The sequence below is a fragment of the Camelus dromedarius genome, chromosome 32 (assembly GCF_036321535.1).
Source record: "Camelus dromedarius isolate mCamDro1 chromosome 32, mCamDro1.pat, whole genome shotgun sequence".
In the NCBI taxonomy this organism is placed as follows: domain Eukaryota; kingdom Metazoa; phylum Chordata; class Mammalia; order Artiodactyla; family Camelidae; genus Camelus; species Camelus dromedarius.
The window spans coordinates 504,113-523,310 of NC_087467.1; the positions used below are offsets into that span (position 1 = coordinate 504,113).

Below are 19,198 nucleotides of genomic sequence, written 5' to 3' on the forward strand. Positions count from 1 at the left end.
ATCTAAAAGTTCAGTGCAGTCCCTATAAAACTAGCTGACTTCTTTTGGGTAGAAACTGACCACCGATCCTAAAATTCATATGGAAATGCAAAGGATGCATAGTAGTCTAAACAGTTTGGCAAAAGAATAAAGCTGGAGAACTTTCACTACCTGATTTCAAATTTTACTGTAACATGTATTAACCTAGATGTTGGGCTTCTTGGAAAAGGATAGGAACACAGTTCAATGGCAAAGAATTAAAAATCCAGAAATAGAACCTTACTTTTTATTATGAATTTGTTTTTCACGACGGTCCCAAGACAGCTCAATGGGAAGAAGACTAACCTTGTTTTTTGTTTTTTTTTTTTTTTTAATCAAGAAAAGGTACTGGAGTAAATGGACACCCACAAGAAAAGCAACAACACACACACACACACACACACACACACACACCCCAAAGAAATAGAAACTTACATCAGAGACAAAAATGAACTAAAACTTGATCATAGATCGAAATGTAAAAAACAACTTTTAACATTTCTCAAAGGAAACATAGGAGAAAATCTTCATAACCTCTTACTATAACATCAAAAGTATGATGTATACAAGAAAAAAATGGCAAATTAGACTTGATCAAAATTAAAACCTCTTGCTCTTCAAAATCCCCTGTTAAAAGAATGAAGAGACAAGCCACAGACTTGGAGAAAATACTGCAAATCACGTATCTGGTAAAGAATAAAATCTTGTAGTTTGCGACACCATGACTAGACCTAGAGGATATTATGCTAAGTGAAATAAGACAGAAAAGACATACTGTGTGATTACACATATTTGCGGAATCTAAAAAATAAAACAAATGAACAAACATAACAAAACAGAAACAGAGTTAAAGATACTGAGAACAAACACATGGTTGCCAGAAGCGAGAGTTTGGGGAGGAGGAAAGGAACAGGTGAGGAAGAATTAAGAGGTACAAACTTCCAGTTGCAAAACAAACGAGTATGAAATGTACAGTGTGCAGAGTATAGTCAATCACTATGTGATATATTTGTGTGGTGACACATGATAATTGCAGTTACCATTTTGAAATGTACAGAAATACCAGATCACTCTGCTGTGTAACAGGAACTAATGTAGCATTGTTTGTCAATTATACTTCAAAAAAAAAATACATAGAAAAAGGGATTAGATTTGTGGTTACCAGAGGCGGGGGCTGGGGGGACAGGGAACTGGATGATGGCAGTCAAAGGTACACACTCCCAGTTATAAGATAAGTAAGTATTAATAGATGTAACGTACAACGTGATAAATATCATTAATACTACTGTATGTTACATATGAAAGTTGTCAGAGTGAATCCTACGAGTTATCATCACAAGGAAAAAATTCTTTAATTTTGTATCTAATTGATGGATGTTGATGGATGTTCATTAAATTTATCGTGATGATCATTTCATGATGTATGTAAGTCAACCCATTATGCTGTACCCCTTAAGCTTTTTAAAATTTTTATTAATATATTAATTATTTTAGAGCAGTTTTAGGTTCACAGGAGAATTGAGCGGAAAATACAGAGTTCGCACATAGACCTCCCCTCCCACATGTATATATATATATACTCCCCTACCCTCAGCATCTCTCATCAGTGTGGCATATTTGGTAAAATTGATGAACCAACATAGGCACATTATTATCAACCAAAGGCCATAGTTTACACTAGGGTTCACTCTTGATGTTGTACATTCTATGGGCTTTGACAAATGCATAATGACATTTAGCCACCACTATAGTGTCATACAGAATAATTTCATTGTCCTAAAAATCCCTTGTGTTCCATCTATTCATTCCTTCCTCCTCAAACCCCTGGAAACCATGATCTTTTTATTGTTTCTGTAGCTGTGGCTTTTCCAGAACATCATTTGGTCAGAATTGTACAGTTTGTAGCCTTTTCAGACTGGCTTCTTTCATTCAGTAATACATCTTTAAAGTTTCCTCCATGTCTTTCATGGCTTGATAGCTCATTTCTTTTTTTTTTTTACTGCACATATATTTTTAAATTTACATATATGTACTGTACATTGTTTCTAAGAAAGTTTAGAGCTTTCACTTTTTAAGCTTACATAGTTATCAAAGGAATAAAGCCAACCACAAAATAAGAATTAATTCAAAAAGATACATACGCCCTGTTATTAATAGCAACATTATTTATAATTGCCAAGATATGGACACATCCTAAGTGCATATCAATAGTTGAACAGATAATGAAGATGCATCATACATATATGTAATGGAATACAACTCACCTGTAAGAAAGAAGGATATTTTGCCATTTGCAGCCCTTCTTTCACTTTTTTTTTTCACTTCAAAAACCAGAATTTTAAAACTGGCATAAACATTTCCATTACATCGAAAACAACAAAATACCTAGAAATAAACATAACCAAGGAGGTTACCTATACTCTGAAAACCAAAATGACCCAAAGAAATGGAAAGATTTCTTGTGCTCTTGGATTGGAAGAATCAGCACTATCATAATGGCCACACTACCCAAAGCAACCCACAGATCCAACGCAACCCCCATTAAAATACTGACGACATTCCTCACAGAACTAGAACAAACAATTCCAAAATACATAAGGAGCCACAAAAGATCCCAAACAGCCAAAGCTATCTTTTGTAGGTCTTGTTTTTCACTCTTTCTTCTTTTTGTTCTCTTTTTTTATGGCTTGATGACTAGAGAAGGTCCTTTAACATTTGTTGTAAAGCTGGTTTGGTGGTGCTGAAATATTTTAGTTTTTGTTTATCTGTGAAGCTGTTGATTGCTCCATCAATGTACACTGCAAACCTTAAAAAATGAAAAAGAAAGAATGGACTTCGGTTAATATTAATGTGTCACTATTGGCTCACCAATGGGCCGTAGTAATATAAGATCTTAATATTAGGGGAAACTGGGTGAGAGGGATGTGGGAACTCTTTGCAACTTTTTCATGTATCTAAAACTATTCTAAAATAAAAAGTGTATTTAAATAAAAATAAAGAAATAAAAATGTACTGAAAAATCAGTGAATTGTCCTTTGTAATAAGTGAACTTCATGGTATATAAATCTTACCTCAGTAGAGCTGTTTAAAGTTAGTAAGGGCAGAGTGGGATCGGGGATGGGCCCGGGCAGGGTCAGGGCCAAGGCTCAGGGCTGGGTCAGGCCAGGGTCAGGCCGGGGTCAGGCAGGGGCCTGGTGGGGGTCAGCAACCTTGACAATGGGCACGGGGGCATGGCTCCCTGAAGGTTGAGGCCAGCCTGTGGCCTTCCTCTGGCTGCTGCTGCTGCCACCAGCGGCCACCCCGGAGCTGCGGGGGTCCTCTGCCAGGGCCTCGGTGGCACCTGGCTGGGCCCCAGGCGCTGGGGGTCCAGTGGAGGGCGGCCCTCTGACCCCTGATGTGCAGCAGCTGGCTCCAGGAGCCGCAGGTGCGTTGGGGCCTCAGTGTGGGTCTGGGGCTGTTTACACAGGAGGGCCTCAGGGGGGCGCGGCTGTGACCAGGGCCTGGGGGCCTCATCTTTTCTCGCCCTTCCCTCCAGCCAGGCAGCCCAGAGACCACCTCAACACAGGTGGGTCACAGGCCCCCACTGTGGGGCCTCTGGGTGGGAACCACCCCAGGACCTTTGTGGGGCTGTGGACTGGGCAGGTAGCAGGGTCTGGCCCTGAGGCTGGGAGGCTGGCTGGAGGGAAGCACCGGAACTGCTGAATAAGTGGCCCTTAGTCTGGGGCCCAGGAGTCTCATTTCCCTCCCTGAGGCCCTGGGAGCACAGGCCCTAGGCCGGGAGGCCCACTCTCAGGGGGCCAGGGCACACCCCTGCCCTCCCAAGTGTGGGTCCTAGAGCCAGGGCTGTCTTCATTAGCCCACTCCCTCTTTAGAAATGGAGGATCCTGAGTCAGAGAGGGGGAGTGACTTTCCTCAGGTCACACAGCACTACAGAGCTCTGCCTGTGAACCTATTTCCCTGAGATACTGGGATGACGTGGAGGGGACACAAGCCCTTAGCAACCATGATCTTGGGCAAGTAATATTGGCAGCTTCTGAGGCCTGCAGTTCTTGGGTCTGCAGAGCAGGCACTGAGGAGTGCTAAGTGAGGGAGGTAATGGCTGTGATGGCCCAGCCCTTGGCAGGCTCACTCAGGGATGTCCGTCACCCTGGAGATGCTGCTGTCACCTGCTGTGGCTGCCCTTGGTCCCCCTCCCACCCACCAGACCACTGAGCTCTCATCCCCACGGGGCTTGCTCGGTTGTGCTCTGCTGTCCAGTTCTTGGCACCCTGTCATTTTGGTAGGCCTCTGGACACTTGGCCTTGGTTTTTCCATCTCTGAAGTGGACGGGGCTTCCCTGGTAGTGACACCTGGGGCATTACTAGTGTCTCTGTCATAGAAGGCAGGGGCGTCTCCACTGTGTGTGGGAAACCCAAGGTGATAGGGAAGGTCTACGGCAGCCAGAACACGGCGGCGGGCCAGTGGCCATGGCAAGCCAGCCTGCTGTACCAGGGCTCACATGTCTGTGGAGCCACCCTCATCAACTCCCACTGGCTGGTTTCTGCTGCCCACTGCTTTCTCAAGTGAGTCCTCCTTCCTTGGGTGCTGGGGAGAGGGGTGCAGGGGAAGAGGAGAAAAGGGGTGATGGGCATCCCAAAACAGTCCTCTGGGCTTTTCTCTGGGGTGGCCTGTGGCCTTCAAACCCACATCATCCTTGCCTTTGACCTGCGTACCCTCCACCTGGACTGTCTTCCTCGCTCACCTGTCTGACCCTCCTCATGCTCTGTCCTCAGCCCTTGTGCCTGTCCCCTAACACAGATGTGCCCCAGGAGAGTGGAAGTGTTGGTCCTGGCTGCCATGTGGTGTAGACCAACCTCAGACCACAGCTTCTTCTCAGTGTCCCCACATTCCTGGGTGTCAGACTCTAGGCAGAAACTGGAACTGTTCTGGGCCATTCTGCTTACTTGTGCAAAACTGAGTTCCCAGGAGGAGCTGTGGTCACTGGTGTGAGTAGGTGGACCCCTGCTGCCAGGCTGCTTAGGTGGGAGATGGGGCTCCCTAGGAGAATGACATGACTGTGGAGGAGTCTAACTCACTGCACCTCCTGGGCCTGGCCCAGTGCCTAGCTTCTGAACGCATGAGGAGGGGTCTGCAGGGAGCAGGGGCATCACAGCCCAGGGCCAGGAGCTGGATCTTTGAGAACCCAGAGTCCTGTCGGCACCTACTCTGTGCCACACTGTATGCAGGACCTTCTGTGGCATTGGGGTGGTAAGACCCCACCTCACTGTGTCTCTGTCTTGTCAGAAGAGAAAGCCCAAGATGGGTGAGAAAAGCAGATCACATGGTGGGGGGGCAGGTCAGGAGAAGCTCTGTGCTCCATTGGGTGTGGAGAGGGAGGGGCTTGCAGGAGAGGGGCAGGGGGAGGGTGTCCGGGTGGATGAGCCATGCATGCAAGGTCAGGGAAGTTTTAACACCTGTACTCAGGGAACAAGGCAAGTTTCCATTCCCTGTGCTCATTTGCTCATTTAACAATGTTTTGTGAGCGCTTATAACTAAGTGGACAAGCAGCCCTTGGGCAGGAAGATGTTTAAAGAAAAGAGGGTTGGGAAAAGTGTGGGGCCAGAAGGTGGGCTGTAGGGAGCCTTGGGAAGGGTGAAGTTAGAGCTGGGACTGAGCCAGGACTCCTCCTGTGCACAATCACAAGGCCTTCATTTGATGGCCCCCCACCACCCCGCCACCCAGCACTAGGATTCAATGCGCCTCCAATTCCTGGGTGTGATGGAGAAGCCATATGCTGACGTTGTAAGTAGAGTATCAATTAGCCTCAAGAAAGAAGGGCTCCTGACCATTAGAAATGGGGAGACAAAAGCCACGTGGCATACTGGTGGGTAGAGGGGTGGGCAGTTAGATGAGGATGCAGGGAAAGAGAGCTGGCTCACATTCAGACATGATGGTGACCATGCGCCCTTCCTCCTCCAGAAAATCTCACGTCCTGGAGAACTACCGGGTTTTGTTAGGAAACACCCAGCTGTACCAGCACACCAGGCACACCCAGAAGATACCCGTGAGCCAGATTATCGTGTACCCAGACTTTGATAAATTTCACCCTTTTGGGAATGACATAGCTATGTTGCAGCTGCTCTTTCCTGTGAACTTCACCTCCTACATCATCCCCGCCTGCCTCCCAGCTCCTGGCATGCAGCTGCCCAGTAACTTGTCCTGCTGGATAATGGGCTGGGGCATGCTCAGTGAGGAACGTAAGGGGGCATGGGAGAGGCCAGGGGGCAGATGAGGGTGGGGAGGAGGGGCAGGGAGGGGAGGAGGACAGAAGGGTCCCCAGGCAAAGTGGCCGCTGGAACTTGGCTTGCTGTGCCTCGTTTCCAGAGGACCGGACTAGTCTAGTTCTAGTTCTGAAATTGTGTGATCCTAAAGCTTTAGTGCTCCCTGAGTCCAGATCTCCGCAAGTCTGGGAATCTGACTTTTGGACTCAAGAATTGGGTTCTTGGAGTCTTTCTAAGGCTTGACTCCAAGATTTTAATCAACCATGGATGTCAGATGACTTGATTCAACTCAGAAGTCATGGTTGGGGCCTGGACCATTCCAAGCCACTGACAAACACTCCTATTTCCCATTGCCATAGGAGGCACTTGGGGAAACTGGAGAGAAAACACATTTATGAACTCGGACCTCTGACCTCTGAGCCTGCAGGATAAAGTTAGAATAATTATGACCTGAGAGTGTTTGACCTCTCTGAAGCTCGCTGTGCTGTTCTTCCAACACAGGTCAACTATCTACATTGTAGGCTTATTCAGTGAACTGAATAATGCAGGAAAAAGGTTGTGTTTTTTAGGATTGAAAAAGGAGAAGTGTAGGCAAAGACTTATAAGCAAGAGTCTTTATTAAAGAAAGGAATGTTCATGGTTTGGGAAATGCTTACAGTGCAAAATTAAGTGGAAAAAGCACATATATTTGTAATTATTTGGTACGGTGTTTCTCAGCAGAAGTGCTGCAGGCATTTTGGATGGACCCTATCTTCACTGGGTAGGATGCAGCTGCTAGTGTGTCAGTAACTCTCCCTGTCATAGGACAACCAGATCCCCAGTATTCCCACACCATACACACGCGCGTGCACACACACAGAGAAATACACCAACACAACACACCACGCTCACACCCACAAATACACACACAGAGACTGCTTCCCCTTGAGGGCAGGGACCCTGTCTTGCTGGTTTAATGTCCCAACCTGTGCCCAGGGCCTGGCCCTGGCAGGTGCTCTGCTGCTGCCCCCAGGTCCTAGAGACCGTCATTCTTGCCTGCACCTCCAGACCGGTCTCCAGCTCCACCCTGTGCACTCTGCTTTAGTCCCCACCAGCTGAATGTTTGCTTCAGAGCAGGGGTCGTGTCAGTCCCCTGCTCACTACCCTCAGTGCCTTCTCACTTATGCTTCGAAAAAGTCCAGACGCCCTACCTCGGCTCTGCATAACGGCCTCCATCCCTCTGTGCTTATCTCCTGCTGCGTCCCGTGCGCTCGTGCCTGCCCAGCCGCAGGCCTCCTTCCTGCTGTGAATGTGCCGCAGCCACGTCCCCATCGGGGCGTCACCGTGGCTGGGCTCCCAGCCCCGCTTGCTCTCCCTGCTCTCCTGGGCACGACTTGCCCATCTTGGCGGGACTCATTCCTTTACATGAACAACTCGGCTCCTCCTCTGAGGAGTTTTAGTGGATCACATGAGCTAAAATAGACAACCTCTAACACCACAGCTCCCTGTTGCCTTTACACCACTTACTAGATCTAAAATCATTCTACTATTCACTTCACTTCCCTGTGTCCCCCAACTGAGTATGTTCCCCTGTATCACTAGTGTCTAAAAGACACTAAACACAAGGACAAATGAATAAGTGAGTGAGTAGATGGGAGGATGGATTGGGGAGGGGGAGGGAGGACGATGAGTGAGGGGAAGGGAAGATGGGGGGTGCGTAGGTGAGAGGATGGTGGGCAGATGGATGGAGTGAGTGGACACATCAGTAGGTGGAGGGAGAATGGAGAGATGGGTCAAAAGATGGGTGGATGGGCAAATGGATGGAAGGGTGAGTGGGTGAATGGGACAAAAGGAGAGCTAGGTAGATGGAGGGAGGATTGGTGGGTGGAAGGAAAGGTTAGTGATAGACAAACGGAGAATGGATGGGATGGTTTGTGAAAGGGCAGGCAGGCTGGTGGATGGTTGCTGGGCACCCTTGTAGGGTATGTGCCAGTGGGATTTGCGAAATAGAAGAGGTGTGGTCTGTTGCCATGAGAGAGGTAGAGGGAATAGGATGAGTTTGGAAGAGTTCAGGAAACAGGAGGGGGCTTCTAGGCAAAGGTAGGACTGGAACAGTGCCGCAGGCCCAGCTGTGCCGAGACAACCCCGGGCTCGGGGCGCAGCGGCGAGCAGGGCGGAGGAGCGGGGAGCGTGGAGCGGCCCGGAGCTGATCTGCAGCGCACTTCACTCAACTCCTCCTTGTCCTCACAGGGCCTCTGCTCGAGCCCTTCCGTCTCCAGGAGGGAAAGGGGGGCCTCGTTGAGAACAAGTTCTGCAATATGTTATATGAACAAAGAGTTGGCCAAAGCAGGAACTACTCTGAGCACGAGGAGATGCTGTGTGCTGGGGACTTCTCGACAGAAAAAGCCATCTGCCGCGTGAGTGAGGCCATTTCTGTTCCTCCCTTGTGTGTTCTCAGGGCCTCAGTTTCCCTGAGGGGGGAGTGGTGTTGCCTCTGCTCTCCTTGTGGAGACCCCCCGGGATGTCCTGGTTCCTCCCTCTCCGTGTCTTCCCGGGCTCCAGCCCTTGACAGCTTCCCCCCCGGCTGCCCCTTCCTAAGCACATTGTCCCTGAGAGCATTACTGGCAGGACCTCAGACAGCGTCTGTTTTTGAGGCATATGTTCCAGTTTTAATTGAGGTGTAACATACATACAAAAAAGTATATTCATAGTGTTGTCATAGGTGTGGGGTGGACGAATCTTCACATAGTGACACAACATGTGACCAACACCCCAGGGCCCCACTCGTGTCCCTTTCCCACCACCAGCACTCAGGGGAAACCGCCACCTTCACTTGCAACACCTCAGATTAGATTATGGGTTTTCTGTAAGTAGAATTTATTTCCAGTTGTCAGTCTTTCGTGGCTTCACATTCTGTGTGTGAGCTGCATCCCTGCTGCTGCCTGTATTTAGTTTGTTCATTCTTGTCGCCTTCCAGGACTCTGCTGGAGGCACTGAATTCTGTGGTCAGTTCTGCTTCTGATGGGTATTCTAGCAGTTTCCAAGCTGTCCATTTCATTTTGCTTCCAAATGTTTCATATTCCATTTCATACAAGCCCATGAGGAGAACTGTTGGATTGAAAGGTATGTGTGTGTTCAGCTCTGGCAGATGCTACCAGACGCCTCCAAAGTGCCCGCCACACGCCCCCGTTCCAGCAGCGGGTCAGGCTCTGTGTCCTCGCCGACACTTGGCACTTTCCATCTTTTCTCATTTTGATATCTTATCATGGTTTTAATCTTCATTTTCATTAAATATATTTTCGTATGTTTATTGTCATTGGATCTCTTCTTCTGTAAATCTGCCCTTCCAGTTCTCTCCCCTCTCATCTTCCTCTTGGGTTGTCTGTCTTTTCCTTGAGGGGCTCTTGGTGTGTTTTTCTATATTCCAGACATGAGTCCGCTGTTGGAGTGTGAAGATATCTTTCTGCTCTTTGTTGTGCCCCGTGTTGTAAGCGGGCAGACAGGCCCAGAGAGGGAAAGTGGTGCCCTAAAATAAGGCAGTACAACCTGACTGCAAGCCCACTGCCTCCCCTCAGGGCCCAGCCTCCCACGCTGACATCACATCTTTCGCACAGATGGCACCGTGGGTTGGAGGGGAGAGTGTTGGAGTTAGAGATGCTGCCCTGCCACGTGTCCCTGCCCTGTGACCTCCGGTGGTCTTTTCACCTTCAGAGCCTGTGTCCTCATTCGCAGTGTGGGACTCTGAGACCTCCTTCACGGGGTTGTGGAAAGGCTGGTGCAGTGGGTGGATAGTGTCCCCTAAATTTGCATCCACTTGGAATCTCAGAATATGACCTTAATTGGAAATAGAGGCTTTGCAGATGTGACTAGATAAGAATCTTGAGATGACATCACTCTGAATTTGCAGTGGGCCCTGAACCCAATGACTTGTGTTCTTATAGGAAGAGAGAGAGAGACACAGAGATGCTCGGTGTCAGACTTCTGGCTTCCAGAACCATGAGAGGACATGTTTCTGTTGTTTGCAGAGTCACTCAGTTTGGGGTGATATGCTGTGGTGCCCCAGGAGACCCGCATGGGAGGGATGAGGTGTGCCTGGCCTGTGGGAGGGCCTCACTGATGGCAGGTTCCATGATGGCCCAGTGAGCTGCTGAGCCCGAGGGAGAAGCTTGGCCACCTGCCCCCTTGGTAGGAGGTGGATCCAGGTTTCCTGGGTCCCAGGCCCTAACCAATGGTGTGGACTTTCTGACTGTCTGGCCTGGCCCATCCTTCTCACAGAGTCAGCCGCACCCAGAGGTGAAACAAAGGGCTCAGCCCACATCCTCCCAAGTCCCCATCTGGCTGTCACCCTGGACCCCACTTCCAGCCTTGTCCTCCACCTGCCTTCCCCTGCAGAGGTCATGCCCATGGATTGCAGGGCTGGAGCCCTTTGCTTGCCTCTGGACATACGCAGTGGCCCTTGACCTCTAGTCCCCCCGCCCCCTAGCTTGAGGACACCACTGAGCTGGACGCCTAGGAGTCCCAGCAGATGACCCCCTCCTGCCTCCCTCAGCCTTTCAATCACCCAAGCCCATCTGAGAGATTCCTTCTAGATTCATCTGCCACGTCACCTGCTCTGGCCCCCACCCTCCAACCCGGGGCTCTCTTCTTTCCCCCAAAGTGTCCCTCCCCCTGCACAGGGCCCCCAGAAACAGGTCTGAGGAGAGAAGGGCCACAGGGGCACTCAGCACTCAGACTGTGGGTCAGGACAGACCTGGTTCCAGGCATTAATCTGTTGTTTACTGGAATTGTGGCCTCACCTCAGTTTCGTCACCCATGAAATGGGGTCACTAACAGCCTCCACTTAATAAGGTTCCTATAACAATTTGAGTACTGTGCCTGGCACTCAGTAGGTGCTTGACAAGTGCTGGCTTTCGTTCTCCTGGCCTGGTCTGCCCCCCTCTATCTTAATTGTACATGTTCTGGGCCTTTCTTAGACCTTCCTCTCAAGGTGGATTTCACTTCCTGGCCCCACTCAACACACACGTGCAAGTGTGTCCATGCACACACAAACACACACACACACAGTTGGCTGTGTATCTACAGCAGTGCAAACCACAGCTCACTTCGCATAGGAAATATTAGTGTTGGGGTTCCCTCTGCCTTCTGAGAGCTCCCCAGGGGCCAGGGGCCAATGGAGCCCTTCTCATCTCCTCTAGATTGGTCCAGAATCCATCATGATATTGGCAACCACATGGCTCATCTGCGTGAATCCCTTGAGGCCTGGAGTGGACAAGGACCAGGCCTTCCCCTGGCCTTGAGCAACTAGGAGTGGGAACACTGTGGGGAGGGCCGAGGGATCTCCAGGCAGGGACCACAGAGGGGAGGAGCTGAGAGGATGATGGCACATTCCCTATCTCCAAGGAGCCCCATGTATGAGCCTCTTAGGGCTGCTGAGACAAACCACCTCAAACTGGGTGGCTAAAATTACAGAAATTTATTCTTAGGTTTCTGATGGTCAAAGGTCTAAAACATAGGTGCTGGCCAGGCACGTTCCTTCTGGAGGCTCTAGGGGAAAATGTGTCCTTTCTTCTTCTGGCTTTTTAGGGGCTGCCTGCATTCCTTGGCTCATGGCCCCTTCCTCCATCCTCAAAGCACATCGCTCCAAACTCTACTTCTATCATCACATCTCCTCATGTGACTCTGGCCTCCCACCTCCCTCCTTACCCATGAGGACCCTTGTGACTACCTTAGGCCCACCCAGGTAATCCAAGATGAGCTTCCTACTTCAAGATCCCCAACTCCACCACATCTGCAGAGTCCCTTTTGCCACATAAGGTGACATAACCACAGGTTCCAGGGATGAGGATGGGCATCTCTGAGGGTTATTTTTGGCTGGCCACACCACGTACCCCTCTCTCTCCTTCAAGCCACCGCTTCCCCCACCCTCCCTCTCAGCTAGAGGTCTTGCTGCTTATTTCACCTAGAACATCAAAGTGAGCAGTCAGACTAGAGCTCATTCGCCCTCCCAGCCCCACAGCCCGCTCCCCGCGCCTTGCATCTGGCTCATCCCTCTTCCCCTCGCCTGCACTTACTGCTCCCTCTGCTCCTGCATCAGAAGGTTAGGTTGTTTCCTGTTTAGAGTCTCAGCTCAGGAAGCCTTTGTGCCTCCACCCTTCCTGTCCTGTTCTTTTCATGGCTTGTTTCCACACATCACATCTGACCACGGCAGGCTAGCTGGCTTATCGACAAAACACCATGGGGGAGGAGCAGTGTCATTTCACCCCTGTGCCCGAGGGCGGAGGCTGCCCTGGATGCTTGATGTGCGTGTGGACAGGTGAGCGGAAGAGTGGCAGGCATGGCTGTGGCCCCGCTCCACTCCCCCCATGCCCAAGGATGAGACCCTCCCTTTGGCTGACGAAGTGAGAGGATTTTCAACCAGATGGTCCTGCCCTGACAGTATTTCAGGACTCCAGTGATTCCCAGCAGCTTTCTGGGGACCCCCTCCTGCTCCCTGAGCAATGCAGGCTTCCTCTGCCAGGCCTGGGTATGAACATTTTCTGAGGATGCTCAACCAAGGGGTTGAGAGAAAACCAAAGGCCTAAATGAATGAAAAAGGGGGAGGACCCAGGTGGGGATGTGCTGCTGCAGCTCAGGGTTTTGCAAGAACTGAGGTCTGAAGCAGCTTGGCCTGACCAGGCTCCACTCACAGACCAGTCCTCCTGGGCCCTGTTGGGGCAGCTGTCCCTTCTTGGCCTGGACAGTGCCTTGTCCTGGACCACCGGGGCCTCCCTGGGCACAAGTGTCCATGTGTTGTAGATTTCAATCCACAGCCATCCTGGGGGTCAGTCAGAGCTTCCTGAAGTGTGATGACAGCGCCTGCCTGCATGACTGTAGCTGCAGGGGGACACTGGTGTTTGGACTTTCAAAGAGGTCCACCTGAGTGAGTCTGGATGCTAGACACTCATGAGCCCGGCCTTGCTCCCTGGTCTTCTCAGCGCTGGCCCAGCCGCCCACACTGACTCCCCTCTCTTTCCTAGGGTGATTCCGGGGGACCCCTTGTCTGCGACCTCACCGATGCCTGGGTTCTGGTGGGGCTGGCCAGCTGGGGCTTGGACTGCCGACATCCCATCTACCGCAGCGTCTTCACCAATGTCTCCTACTTCATTGACTGGATGGATGAGATCCAGAGGCTCACACCGCTCCCTGATGCCATGTCTGCGCCTCCTCAGACCCAGTTTCCACACCAGCCTCTGCAAGCTGCTGGCTCGCCGGGGCCTGGCACAGGCTTTGTGCCCCCACAGCCTTGGCCCCTGCTGCTGTTTCTGCTCCAGGCCCCACGGCAGGCCCTGTGGTGACCTGCCAAGCCCCTCTGCTCCTTCCCTCTGTCTCAGACCCCAGTCTCCTTGCTGGAATTTTCCACCCCTCCCCTCCCCCAGCCCCATCAGCTTTCAGAGGTTCCTTCTTGGCTTTCCAGTCCAACAGCTGCCACTCCCAAACCAAGCCTGAAAAGTCAAATAAAAACAAATGAAAGACTCATCCTGCTCCTGTCTTTGGGCCCTGCTGCCCCTCCTGACCTTCAGCACTCACCTCTTCCCTTGAGGTCTGTTTTCTGGCTCCCTGGACAAAGAAGCAGGACCTGGCAGAGAGACTGTCCCAGGAGGAAGACAGGGGTGAGGACACTGAAGGAGTCCAGCTGGGGAGAAGGATGTGTTCATTTGCAGACTCCACCCCTGCCATGGGAGTGCACACGTTTTCAGAGGAAGTGTATCAGTCAGCTCCAGCCGCTACAACAAATACCACAGGCAATGTGGCTTAAACAACAGGAATTTACCATCTCATAGTTCCAGATGGAGCACAGAAGTCTGAGATTAGGGTGCAGGCAGGGATGATTCCCCATGAGGCCTCTCTGCTTGGCTTATAGGTCATCTTCTCCCTGTGTCCTCACATCATTTTCCCTCTGTGCATTTCTGTGTCCAAATTTCCCCCTTTTATAAGGACACCAGTCATAATGGATTAGGGCCCACCCAAGCGACCTCATTTTAACTCAGTTTATCTACTCCAAATAAAGTCACATTCTGAAGTACTGGGGGTTAGGACTTCAGAATATGAATTTGGTGGGACACAATTCAGCCCATAACAGGAAGTTGGACATTTTGCCAGGTGACTACAGTGCAGAGGAGTAACAGCTTTCTCACAGTAAAGAAACATTACCCCTGGTGTTTAGCGAAGGTAGGAACAACTTGCTGTGGAGGTAGAGGGAGCTTCCCAGGGTGCAGGACCACTGAGCTGGACTGGAGTGCGTGACCCGGCCCGTGAGGAAGAGGGCTCCACCCTGCAGCACAGAGGGCTCTTGAATGCAAGGGGTCTAGGAGACGGCGTGGGAACAGACAGCGGAGGCCCGAGGCCAGGCTGTGAGCTGGGGTTCAGGCTGGCAGTCCTCAGACCTCTGCTCCTAGAGTTGACTCCTAGCACCTTCCTCACCTGCCCTCATAGCCCTGCTCTCCCCTGTCTGAAGGGGCCCAACTCACTCCCCACCTTCCTAGCTCCCAACCCCACCTGAAACTGCTCCCTTCTGTCCAAGGACCCAAGTCAGCCTCCCCCAAGTTGTCCACACACCTCCAGGAGTTGAAGCCTCATTTCTCCTCTTCTGCTTAGCTGACTCAGGACTTAGCGGCCTGGCAATAAGCCTTGAAGCAATGTTCTCATCATTCTTCCTGCCCATCTACCTGACACAGTCCTTGTGTAGCCAGAAGGATCCCAGATGAACACCTGTATGGCAATAAAGAAAAAAAAAAAAAACTGGACAACTTAGAAGAAATGGACAAGTTTCTAGAAACAAACAGTCCACCAGAACTGAACCAAGAAGATATAGATCATTTGAACAGACTGATCACTATAAGTGAAATAGAATCAACAATAAAAAAACCTCCCTGCAAACAAAAGTCCAGGACCAGACAGCTTCACTGGGGAATTTTACCAAACATACCAAGAAGAGCTCATTCCAATCTTTCTCAAATGCTTCCAAAAAATTGAAAAGGAGAAAATGCTTCCAAACTCATTCTATGAAGCCACCATCACCCTGATACCAAAGCCAAACCAAGACACCACGTCGAAAGAAAGCTATAGGCCAATATCATTGATTTGCATAGATGCAGAAATCCTCAACGAAACATTAGCAAACAGGATCCAACAACACATAAAAAATGTCATACACCACGATCAAGTTGGGTGCATCCCCGGGACACATGGATATTTCAACATACATGAATCAATCAATGTGATACACCACAGAGAAAGAACAAAAATCACATGGTCATCTCAGTAGGTGCAGAAAAACCATTTGATAAAATTGAACACCCATTTATGATAAAAAATCTAACCAAAGTGGGTACAGAGGGAACATATCTCAACATAATACAAGCTATTTATGACAAACCTACAGCCAGCATGATACTCTTCAGTGAAAAGCTGAAAGCCTTTCCGCTAAAATCTGGAACAAGACAAGGATGGCCTCTGTCACCACTTCTACTCAACATAGTAAGCAGTGGAAGTCCTAGTCATAGCATTAGATGACAACAACAACAACATCAAGAACAACAACAACAACAACAAAAAGGAATGAATGGGATCCAAATTGGAAGAGATGGGTAAAATTGTCATTATATGCAGATGACATGATACTATATAGAGAAAATCCTCAAGGCTCCACACAAAAACTATTAGAGCTGATAAAAGAATTCAGCAAAGTAGCACGATACAAGAGTAGCATACAGAAATCAGTGACATTTCTTTACACTAACAATGACATATCAGAAAAGGAAAGTAAGGAAACAATCCCTTTTAAAATTGCATCCAAAAAAATAAAATACTTAGCAATAAATCTGACCCAGGAAGTGAAAGCCATATGTGGAGAAGTACAAAACACTGACTAAGGAAATTAAATATGACTTAAAGAAATGGAAAGATATCCCATGTTCTTAGATTGGATGAATTAATATTGTTAAGATGGCCATACTACACAAAGCAATCTACAGTTTTAATGCCATCCATATTAACCCAGGACACTTTTCACAGAACTACAATAAATTATCCTAAAATTTAAATGGAATCACAAAAGACCCAGAATTGCGAAGGCAATACTGAAGAAAAAGAACAAAGCTGTAGGAATAACCCTCCCAGACTTCAGACAATGTTGTAGAGCTACAGTAATCAAAACAGCATGGCATTGGTACAAAACCAGACATATGGATAAATGGAACAGAAGAGAGAGCCCAGAAATAAATCCACAAACTTTTGATCAATTAATCTTTGACAAATGAGTCAAAAACATACAGTGGAGTAAAGACAGTCTCTTCAGCAAATGGTGTTGGGAAAACTGGACAGCTGTATGAACATCAATGATGTTAGAACACTCTCTCACACCATACACAAAAATAAACTCGATATAGCTTAAAGGGTTAAACATAAGACAAGACACTATAAACCTCTTAGAAGAAAACATAGGCAAAACATTCTCCAACACAAATCTCAGCAATATTCTCCTTGGGCAGTCTACCCAGGCAATAGAAAAACAAAGCAAAAATAAACAAATGGGACCTGATTAAACTTACAAGCTTTCACACAGCAAAGGAAACCATAAGCAAAACAAAAAGACAACCTATGGAATGGGAGAAAATATTTGCAAAACATGAGACTGACAAAGGCCTAATCTCCAGAATATAAGAACAGCTCATACAACTTAAGAAAAAGAAAACAACCCAATCCAAAAATGGGCAAAAGACCTAAACAAGCAATTCTCCAGTGAAAACATACAAATAGCCAATAGGCACATGAAAAAATGCTCCACATCATTAATTATTAGAGAAATGCAAATCAAAACTACAATGAGATATCACCTCACACTAGTCAGAAGGACTGTTATTCAGGAGTACACAAAGGATAAATGCTGGAGAGGCTGTGGAGAAAAGGGAACCCTCCTACACTGCTGGTGGAATGTCATTTGGTGTAGCTGTTATGGAAAACAGTATGGAGATTCCTCAAAAGACTAAAAATAGACTTTCCCTATGATCCAGAAATCCCACTTTTGGGCATATATTCAGAGGGAACCTTCATTCAAAAAGATACATTCACCCTAATGTTCATAGCAGCATTATTTACAATAGTCAAGACATGGAAACAACCTAAATGTCCATCGACAGATGACTGGATAAAGAAGTGGTATGGTATACAATGGAATACTACTCAGCCATAAAAAATGATAAAATAATGCCATTTGCAGCAAGAGGGATGGACCTGGAGAATGTCATTCTAAGTTAAATAAGCCAGAAAGAGAAAGAAAAATACCTATGATATCACTTATATGTGGAATCTTTAAAAAAAAATACAAATGAACTTATTTGCAAAACAGAAACAGACTCTCAGACATAGAGGACAAACGTGGTTACCATGGGGAGGGGGTGGGAAGGATTAATTGGGAACTAGAGATTTATATGTATAGAACAGATAAACAACAATTTCATGTTGTATCTCACAGGGAACTATATCCAATACATTGCAGTAACTTATGATGAAAAAGAATATGAAAACAAATATATGTATGTTCATATATGACTGAAGGATTGTGCTGTACACCAGAAATTGACACAACATTGTGAACTGACTATCCTTCAATGTATATGTGTGTGTGTATACATATACACAAAAAATAAAACAGGATCCCAGGAGGCCTCAGTACACTTGTGCCAGCCCTTAGAAACCATGATAATGTGGTAAATTCCCCATTTAGCACATATCAGTATGAAGCAGATGACATTCAAACAATTCAGTGCAGATTCTTTCCAGTCCTGGCATTGCCCAGGTATCCTGGACCCTCACTGGCAGGTGGGCACAAATGGACTCACGTGCACATTGACACTGGGATCTCACCGGCTTGAGCAGGAACGTGCACAGGAACTCCCTTCCCAAGATAATCTTGGGAGGCCTCAAGAAAGTGGTTTACCAGCGTCCACACCCATCTAGGCATTGCCAGCAGTCCTAGTCTCTGGCCATCTCTCTAGTTGGAGCTCTACCACTGAGGTACCACTATGCCTAGCTATGTGCCCACCACAACGATCGATCCATAAGAGCTCAGCTGTCTCTGGAAGGGGAAAGACAAACATTCCCTCCCTTGGTGGTAAACTCAGTTATAGGCGTCTCAGGCTGCGTTGCTCAGGCCCTGGATGTCAGTGAGTTACTGAGATGACATGTGGCTCACCCACACTCTCCACTAGGTCAGGGGAGCGCAGGCAGTTCAGCCGCAGTAGTAGCCATCCACTGGCCCTAAACTCCTATTCTCCGCCCAACCACAGCAGACCTGGGCTGGCTGTGCCCCAGGGGCCTGGCCTTCATATACCTTGTTCCTGAAGTTAGGTGATTCTCTGCCCATCTTGTATGCTCTGACCTCTAACCAAGGGATCCCACTATATATCTCATCTGCACAACAAACTGACCAAATTTCAGCTCCAGCCCAATCAGTTTCCCCATTGCCTGAAACCAACTTAGTGCTTAGTATTATTATCCTGGTTTAGTTTTTTTTTTTTTTTAAGATAAACTGAAGCCTAGTAGGTTTTAAGTAGCTTTTCAGAGGTGACATAGGTAGGAAGTAGTGGAAGAGGAATTCAAAACTTGATCTCTCTTGAGAGAACTTGAATGTCTTTGTCCTTCTCACTCCTGCATGTTGTACCCAGATGCCTGTTACCCTGTCTGACTTCCCCTCATCACCTGGGGAAGGCTTACTCTAACGTGTCCCAAGAGCAAACCCCAGATACCCACTACTGAACAGAGAGACTAAGGTAGGGGTGGAGGGAAAGGACTAAGCAGGGGACAGAAGGAGCCAGTGAGCCTGGGAGTGGGGCCTGGACTGTCACTGAAGTCACTGGCAGGGAGAGGGACTTGAAAGGTATGTCTTCAGGGACTCCCTGCCC

The 19,198-nt window shown here is 48.4% G+C and overlaps 1 protein-coding gene across 1 annotated transcript; it reads left to right on the top strand.

Annotated features, from left to right (window-relative positions):
* Nucleotides 1–3,135: 3,135 nt before the first annotated feature.
* On the top strand, nt 3,136–13,758 carry LOC105102145 (putative serine protease 47). Its single transcript, XM_064481439.1, is given in 5 exon segments — nt 3,136–3,442; nt 4,397–4,580; nt 5,977–6,254; nt 8,508–8,674; nt 13,274–13,758. Coding segments are annotated over 5 exon segments (1,254 nt in total). The 3' UTR covers nt 13,592–13,758.
* The last annotated feature ends 5,440 nt before the right edge of the window (nt 13,759–19,198 follow it).